The 9040-nt window shown below is 37.4% G+C and overlaps 1 protein-coding gene across 1 annotated transcript; it reads left to right on the top strand.

The window, feature by feature from the left end:
* The first annotated feature begins 223 nt into the window (after window positions 1–223).
* LOC141643748 (subtilisin-like protease SBT2.3) lies at window positions 224–8646 on the top strand. Its single transcript, XM_074453043.1, has 10 exons — window positions 224–884; window positions 1825–1978; window positions 2750–3147; window positions 3936–4031; window positions 4750–4822; window positions 5449–5731; window positions 5999–6327; window positions 6692–6962; window positions 7051–7332; window positions 8044–8646. The coding sequence occupies exons 1-10, from the start codon at window positions 673–675 to the stop codon at window positions 8460–8462; spliced, it is 2517 nt and encodes an 838-aa protein (XP_074309144.1). The 5' UTR covers window positions 224–672; the 3' UTR covers window positions 8463–8646.
* Window positions 8647–9040: the final 394 nt, after the last annotated feature.

Raw genomic sequence — 9040 nt, 5'->3', positions numbered from 1 at the left:
GATACTAGACAATCCAATCACAAGAAAGGACCCCCAAATCACCCAAATACCAAAGCCACATAGCTCATTGTAACATTGTAAACAACACTAAAAAACCAATATAAAAATGCCACACAAAAACTTTTTTCAAGGTATATGAAGACCAAAGTGGTATAAATGGGGACCTTGATAATGAAAGATATTGAACGCATGACAAAAAGAAGCAAATAACCGCCCCACTTCTAATAACAACATTTCCACTCTCTTCTTTCTCCCAATTTCTTCCCTTTTCACTCTCACAGTCTCACTAAAACTTCACTCTGTAATCTGCACTTATTTATTGCACATAAGTCAGAAATCATAACCACCACCATTATATTTTTTAATTTATCCAAATTTATTAAAAATCCGTCACAAAGAATAAAAAACGTAAATAAATGATTGAGATTTGAGACGGAGGGAGTATTTTTAATCTCCTTTTAATCCCTTCACATTCTACCCTTTTCCTTCTTTCACAAATCTCCACAAAACCCTCACATTTTCTCACAAAGTTGCCTCCTTTTTCTACCAAATCTTACTCATTTTTCATGGGGTTTGCTTCTTTCTACTCCTTGACTGCTTAATAATGGTGGGCATTGCTTCTTTTTAACTAATTTCACCAAAGTTTCATTTTTTTTTTGCTAATTTAAATAAATGGGGTTGAAGAAGGAGAAGAATGAGCTTAATTTTATTCATATATTGTTTTTATTAGCATCATTTGTTTGTATAATATTGTGCCAAGATGAAGACACTGGTGTTTATATTGTTACTCTTAAGCAAGCTCCAGCTGCTCATTTCTACTTTACCCAGCTCACCAAAAAACACCCTTCTAAGAACACTAGTTTAAGCACTTTTCATAATCCAAGGTACATTCTTCTCTTATGTTTTTACTCGTTCTGTCTCAATTATTTGTTTACCTCTTTTATTCTGTGTGACGGGTATTTTTATTAAAGTTAAGCAAATAATTGAAACGAAGGGGTATATGTTTCTTCAATTTGGTTACTCCCTAGTCCCTATGGCTCATTCATTTGTTTATGTTCTATATTATGTATGACGGGTATTTTAATCAAAGGTAAACAAATGATTTAGACTGTAATGTGGTCAGAGCCTCGGTCTAAACTTCTAGGATAAGTATCTATCTATTTCTGGTTAAGTTTAGTTGCATGATTTTGTAATTGGAAATGATTTAGTAGTATAGTTTCTTTATTTAGTGTGAATTATTGTAGTGCATTGGATCCACTTACCTAAATTGGGTTAATTATATGGATTTTGGTCCAAATGTGTATGTTGGTATGATGTAGTCTTCATTAAGTAGTTATTTTGTTGGATTTTTGCGAGAATTAATCATTTTAAGGTGATTAATTTCATGATTTTTTTTTGGGTTTTATAATTGCTTTAATTTTTATTAGGAGTTTGATGATAATTTGGTTGGAATGATGAATCCAACGGTAATAAACATATTTCTTGTCTGTATTACACCTCGTGAAGAAACTTGATTTTGGAGTACTAGCTTTCATTGATTATTTTGTGGATTTATTTGATTTTTTTATATTTGGTAGTTTTGTGTCTCATTCATGAGAAACCTAGGCTTGCCCTCTTTTACTAATTTGTCATTTTTCGCGTAAATGAATTGATGGATTTGTTTTTGGCTTGTTAGAGTTATGCACCTGATGTTCATGTTCTGAAATCTGAATCAAACTTTCGTCGTATTTGTGCTTCGCGTTTGTCATGATTGACCTTCTAATGGTTTTATGATGCTTATGAGGTGTATATAATTTATCTGGCCGTAAATGTTCAATCTTTCAGAAATGTCTCAAGATCGGATCCTCACTATGGTTCATATGTCGCGAGAGTCCATGATTCTTTGTTGAAGAAGGTGTTGAAAGGGCAAAAATATCTAAAATTGTACAGTTATCACTACTTGATCAATGGTTTTGCTGTTCTTGTTACGCCCGGGCAGGTACTTACACTTACCCATGTTCTGTCATGAGTTTCTACATACTCTTTAATTATGATTTTGAGTTTTATTGGACAACTTTTCCTGTTTCACTTTAGGTTTAGAATGAATGTGTTCCTAACATTGCTTTTTCTTTATCGTTTTTTTCCACAAATTCTACTTCTTGTATCCGCTTTTAAGGATTTTGTTGTGACACATCGAGTTGCTATATTATTTTTTTTTGCCTATGTTCATAGTGCTTATCAGTATAATTTATTGAAGTTGAGGATTTGCAAAGTTTACGATTTCTTGTGCTGATTCAAGTGCTTCCGTCTATTTAGTTAAGGTATATCATGAACAAATTTGACTCGGTGAACTACTCTTGTGTCAGAAGGAACTGTAGTATAACAGAGGCAATGCAAATTTTAATATTTTGGTGAGCTAACTAGTGACGAATATTCTAGGGAGGCGTAGTTGTACCCATACTCTTTTGTAATGTACTCCGCAGTATTTTAAATAGACAGCTAGATTCCAAGAGAAAGAACAGAAATCAAATGCAAGTATGCGACTCTAATAAATTTTCATCAGGGTACTATTAATATGAGTTTTAAAGAAATCTGTCTTGTTTATATCGTGGAACTTGCCTTTTCTCCTTCCGTTCAGGAGGCTGCTGTCTTCATATCAAGGAAGTAAACTTCAATACTTAATGATTTTAGTCTCTGATTTTCAGCACATTATATTTGTTGTACATAAGAGCTTGTAATTATCTGATAAACTCAATATGTCGATATGAAGGCATCCAGGCTTTCAGGAAGAAAAGAAGTGGCAAATGTGGTACTAGACTACTCTGTTAGGACCACCACTACACACACTCCTCAATTTCTAGGACTGCCTCAAGGGGCATGGCCTCTGGAAGGAGGATTTGATTCTGCTGGAGAAGGGATAGTGATTGGGTTTATAGACACGGGGATAGATCCAACACACCCCAGCTTCTCTGATAATCTGGACAAGAATGCATACCCAGTTCCACAACATTTCTCGGGTATATGTGAGGTTACTAGGGATTTTCCGTCAGGTTCTTGCAACAGAAAGCTTGTTGGAGCTAGGCATTTTGCGGCATCGGCAATAACAAGAGGGATATTTAATGCTAGTCAGGACTATGCATCTCCGTTTGATGGTGATGGACATGGGACGTAAGTTAATTCTTCTTGATGATGTGTTCAAGACTTGAGGTCTTTTCCTTGCTAGTTTACACATACAGTCATACAGATGTACATGTGGTTGGCTGAATGTAAATTTATCTGAAAATTTTGGCACATTATATAACATCATGGACTAGTTCTAGTTTGGTTTACTGAGGCATGTGTTGAAGCCACATTAAGAATCACTAGTTATGAATGACAAGTTAAAACTTAAGATTTCACCGTGGTGATTAATTAGTAAACAATGCCTGGTATTGAACTTTTGGCTGGGGAAAAACTTGTATTATTACTTTATTCAGGACTCTTGGTGTCTTTTTATTCCAGAGGTCAAGTATCCTCTTTTGGCACTTCTTTTCAACACGCGGTAGCATTTTTATATATGCACGAAGGAGCCTAAACAAATTATTACTATCAATTTTTTATCCTGAAAAATAATTGTGTAAACTCTAAAGCCTGAAACTTTTGATGAGACATATTTGGCAATGATTTATGGGTTAATATACAGTCATATTTATTGCTGCCCGTAGATAATATACAGAAGTAGCATAAAACCATTACATTTTTTAACCAGATGATCTGGGTCTTGTTAAGATTAATTTCGATCTTTAAGTTTGGATGGTATATTCTTTTCTGTCAACTTGTGTGGGTCCTTTTGTTGTTTTTGCAAAATCTGTGTTGAGTTAAATCATCAAATTTTCGAATAAATAGAATGAATGGTGTTTGACAAGTCTATTTTCCTGATCTTGAGACTTGTCTAAAATCTAAATCTTTCTTGACAGACATACGGCTTCGATAGCATCAGGAAACCATGGAATACCGGTTTGTGTAGCTGGACAGCTCTTTGGTAATGCAAGTGGAATGGCTCCTCGCTCACAGTAATGCATCTGAACTCATTATATTTTTATCAAGATAATGTTTTATACCTCTGCTTGATTACTTGCCAACAAAGAGGTTCTCCATCACTTATTTTTTGAAATCATGGCATTGTCACCTTACTCCTATCATTTCAAAATGCCTAGTCACCAGTTAAGCCGATTGTAGTGAATTAGTGAAAACAACTTTTCTGTGCCTGCATGCAAGAAAAGTTTGTGGAAGTAGAGTGCTGCTATCCAGTTTTTTGCTGTCAGTCAGTTCAACTTGGACGTATTTTGTTATGCATCCAGATATAATCAAACTGCGGAGAAACAAGCTTCATGTTATTTATTTATCTAAAGCCTTATTTGTTATGTCAACCCTTGTGCTCACAAATTCCACTTAAATATCCTTATTGCTGATAAAACACCATTTAGTTCATCTTGAGGTGCTTCTAAGTTACTTAAAATCTTCAATATTTGGTACAAGTACCAATCCTTATCTCTGTCAAAAGCATTCTGACTTTTCAGTTTGTTAACATTTATTTAGATGTTATTCTGGGTTGCTGTGGCTAATGTTTGCTTTGTGACTCTTGTAGTCGTTTATGGACTTGGGAACATCGTTTGGCCAATTTCAAAACTTCTCGTGCTTTACTTTGTTGTGATCGTGCATAGTCCGTATTCTGTTTCTGTGTGTACTTATAATGTTGTGTTTGTACTAATTTATTTTACTATGCTTCAGCATTGCAGTATACAAGGCATTATACAAGAGTTTTGGGGGCTTTGCTGCGGATGTAGTTGCAGCCATAGACCAGGTAATGGTCACTTTATATCTGTTGAGAACCCAAAGCAAAATGTGCATTACATTCACTGAGTCATCAACGGGAGGATGGGTCAGTTACTAGCTAGCTAGTCTAAGTATTATTCCCTCCTTTCACTTGAATTCACGGCATTTGCTTTTGAACCAATTTCTTAGGAGAAGAAAAATAGCCGAGAGAAGAATGAGGACCACACCCACATCAGTCACATGGGAGCGTGTTTGTGGGTTATGTCTTACCCAAAGTCGAATCTATGTAAATTGATTTGAAGTGAATCCAAATGATTAAAGGAGTAATTGTTATTTTTTTTTTTTGCATGAAGAGGGAGTAATTGTTAATTAGACAATCAAACTGTATATTTGACCGCATCTTTTTCATCTGGTTGTTTCTACTCTTTCTGTCTCTTCTTTCCCAGCTTCTCTATGAGACTCTGAAAGCATTTTCTGCTAGATGCTGCCGTGTATAATCATTGATGTCTTGCTCAACTTGATGCTTATTGTCAGTCAGTTCTGAAGTTCACTAAAAATAATCAATTCTTGTTTTTCGGGTCCTTCCTCTTTAAAAATAATTTTATCAAGATTTTATAGCAAAAGAAAGTGAATGTTGTATATTCATTTACACAGGCAGCCCAAGACGGTGTTGACATCATAAGCTTATCAATTACTCCCAATAGGCGTCCTCCCGGAGTAGCTACATTTTTCAACCCTATAGATATGGCGTTATTGACAGCTGTAAAGGCTGGCATATTTGTTGTCCAAGCAGCTGGAAACACTGGTCCAGGTCCCGGAAGTGTCTCTTCCTTCAGTCCATGGATCTTCACTGTGGGGGCTGCTTCCCACGACAGGGTCTATAATAACTCAATATGTCTTGGCAATAATTTGAACATATCTGGTGTTGGACTTGCACGTAAGTCTTTGAAAGATTTCCATTTGCTTTGCTTGTCTAGTTTTGCAAATTAGGCTTTTCCTTTTTTCGACGTTGTGGGTAAGGTAGGATTACAAGGCACTAGACTCGTTCTTTCTGCCTCGTTCTAATTATCTTATTATGCCTCGTTCTAATTGTCTTATTATGCCTCGTTCTTTCTAAAAATAAGATTTTACTTTTTACCATGCTTGTGAACTGTAAATAAATATTTATTAGGTTTTCTATTTTTTGTTCTTGTTTGTCCAACAGCGGGATCAAATGATACTGCTTATACTCTGGTCTCTGCTACACATGCTTTATCCAATGACACTGCTGCTAAAGATGACATGTACCTTGGAGAATGCCAAGACGCCAGTCTTTTGAACCAGGATCTTATTGCAGGAAACCTTTTGATCTGTAGCTATTCCGTACGTTTTGTGCTCGGAGTTTCCACCATCAAACAGGCACTAGAGACGGCCAAGAACCTTAGTGCAGCTGGAGTTGTGTTTTACATGGACCCTTTTGTAATAGGGTTTCAGCTAAATCCTACTCCTATGGATATACCTGGAATCATTATTCCATCAGCAAACGACTCTAAGGTGAAGCATTTTTTTTTTCAGGAGGGTGGGATTCCAAGGGAAGTTTTAGGATAGAAGAGAAAAACACGCTACCAGTCATAAATGTTCACATCCAACTCAGTAATGATTCTAGCATATGACTGGTCATTAGCTAAAACACGCTGCCAGTTGATGTTTACTTGTTTATTGTTGTGTCTTCTACCCATACAAGATTAACCCTGTGCCTTGAGGGCTCCCTTCCTTGGTGAGGTAGGGGGACGATGTATGCAACCTTAACCCTATGCTTAAAAAGAGGTGGTTTCGTAATGAAGATTGTGTCGCTATTTGCATTGACTGACTGCTAATTCTGGCCATCCTTATTATTACTTTTTATTTTGTTTTACAGGTTTTTCTTCAATATTACAATTCGTCTTTGTTGAGGGATCCAATCACAAATAATATTGTAAAATTTGGAGCAGTAGCTAGCATTACTGGTGGAGTAAAGCCAAGTTACACTGCCTCTGCTCCGAAAGTAATGTATTACTCTGCTCGAGGTCCAGATCCAGAGGATAACTCTCTGAATGCTGCAGACATACTAAAACCAAACGTGGTTGCTCCTGGAAATTCAATTTGGGCTGCTTGGAGTTCACTTGGCACTCAATCTATCGAATTCCAAGGTACATGTTTGTTAACATGCTGACAATCTTACTCCTTCACTCGTGAATTTCAACCATTAACACCCGCAATGAAATGTAAATTTTACAGGTGAGGAGTTTGCCATGATGTCTGGAACAAGCATGGCTGCTCCTCATATTGCAGGGCTGGCAGCTTTAATAAAAAAGAAATTCCCGGGTTTCAGTCCAGCAGCTATCGCATCTGCTCTTTCGACTACAGCATCACTTCGTGATAAGAATGGCGGGCCCATAATGGCCCAACGTGCGTATTCTAATCCAGATGTGAATCAATCTCCTGCAACTCCATTTGACATGGGAAGTGGGTTCGTGAATGCTACCGCAGCTCTTGACCCTGGACTCATTTTTGATACAAGTATGTTAAAAACTTTTTTGTTTTGATATTGGTTTCGGTTTCTGGATGCTTCATCAATGGATGAAGGCGGTGAAGCAAGATTTGTAGGAACTTGCATAGTTTTGCTCCTATATCTTTTTCGAATTTTTTTAAAAAAGCAAAGTCAATGTTAAATTCACCAACCTGAGAGCAGCTGTTATGTAAGGTTTGTTTCTTTGTTATATAAATAAGTAGTCGTAGATGTGAGGTATGTCTCCTTTAGGTTTTAGAAGGGTGGGGGATCAAAGGAAGATCACGTATCCTGTGTCAGATTTGTGATACGGAATTACGGAGTACTTAATGAGTGGTCCTTCCCTTCTGATTGTATCCTGAATTCCTGGTTTGTGGTGGCTGGCCTAGATTTTCAGAAAAAGGCTTCTACTTTAGTCAGAATAGAGAGGCAGTTCTGGCTGACCATTAACCGAAAATGGTTAGACCATCCGCGATATCATGAAAGAAACCGCAGATGGTGTAAAAGCCATTTTGACCCAAGTCCATCAACCTAATGAATAATAATCCTTTTGCTCCATCCGTAATGCACAACGCATGTGCGTAGTGCATTTAATTTGGGTTTTTAGGTGAACTATATTGTCGATAATTTGATACCTGTCTCATCACATCTATTTCTTTCTCCCGCCTTTTTTTGTTGCTCTTTTGTGGAATTTGACGAGTATTTTAATTTTGCCAATGCAGGCTATGATGACTACTTCTCATTCCTTTGTGGCATCAATGGGTCAGCTCCAGTGGTTTTAAACTACACAAGTCAAAGTTGCGGAGTTTCTACCCTCGATGGCCCTGACTTGAATTTACCGTCTATTACATTGGGGAAACTTAACCAGACGAGATCAGTCAATCGAACTGTTTTAAACATTGGTCCAAACGAGACCTTTGCTGTTGGTTGGAGCGCTCCTTATGGTGTTTCCGTGAAAGTTTCCCCTACACGCTTCTTCATTACAACCGGAGATAGGCAGGTTCTGACTGTTCATTTAAATGCTACTCTGAACAATACTGCCGCTACCTATGGCAGGATAGGGCTTTTCGGGGATCAAGGTCATATAGTAAACATCCCCATATCAGTCGTCTTAAAGAGAACTTACAATGCAAGTTACTGAGCACCAATTGAGAATGGTGCTTTCGGAATCTAATGCTTGACTGCTGATCTATTTTTTTGATTCAATACATGTAAAGTTTGGATTCTGGTTAGAATGTAGATAATCGCGTGTATAATAACAGGTAAAGAAGTGAATCTGTTTGTTACCGAGTAATTTCTATGTTGTATCTTAAGCTCATCTAATCGATTTGAAATACCAAATTTGGGTGTTACAGTAGACTAATTATTGCTAGCTAAAGTACTCTGAGGAATTTATTCAACATACATTATTTTTCGACATAAAGTTAGGACGAATTTTAAGGGCTAGTTCGAGTTCCTGGAGCGTTCTCTATCAGTTTGGCCGATGGTTCAGGGAAAACAGGTGGTATGTTTCCTGAAGTCACTGTTGTGGCTGGTAGAGTGGGCGTTGAAGGAAAGGCGGGATCTGAAGGTTGTGAAGGGAAAGCCGGCACTGAAGGGACGGTGGGCCCTATTGGCTCAGAGGGCACTGAAATCTCTGAAGGCAGTGAAGAGAAGGCGGGTCCTGATGGTTCAGAGGGCACTGAAGAAAAGGTGGGTCCTGATGGCTCAGAGGGCACT

The sequence above is a fragment of the Silene latifolia genome, chromosome 2 (assembly GCF_048544455.1).
Source record: "Silene latifolia isolate original U9 population chromosome 2, ASM4854445v1, whole genome shotgun sequence".
Lineage (NCBI taxonomy): Eukaryota > Viridiplantae > Streptophyta > Magnoliopsida > Caryophyllales > Caryophyllaceae > Silene > Silene latifolia.
This window is presented reverse-complemented; position numbering and strand designations above follow the sequence as displayed.

Bases quoted from the DNA above. Each gene is read 5' to 3' on its own strand.
- LOC141643748 (XM_074453043.1), top strand. From the start codon at position 673: ATGGGGTTGAAGAAGGAGAAGAATGAGCTTAATTTTATTCATATATTG. The intron at 1,979-2,749 runs GTACTTACACTT...GTCGATATGAAG, and splicing joins TTCTTGTTACGCCCGGGCAG to GCATCCAGGCTTTCAGGAAG. The intron at 6,328-6,691 runs GTGAAGCATTTT...TTTGTTTTACAG, and splicing joins CATCAGCAAACGACTCTAAG to GTTTTTCTTCAATATTACAA.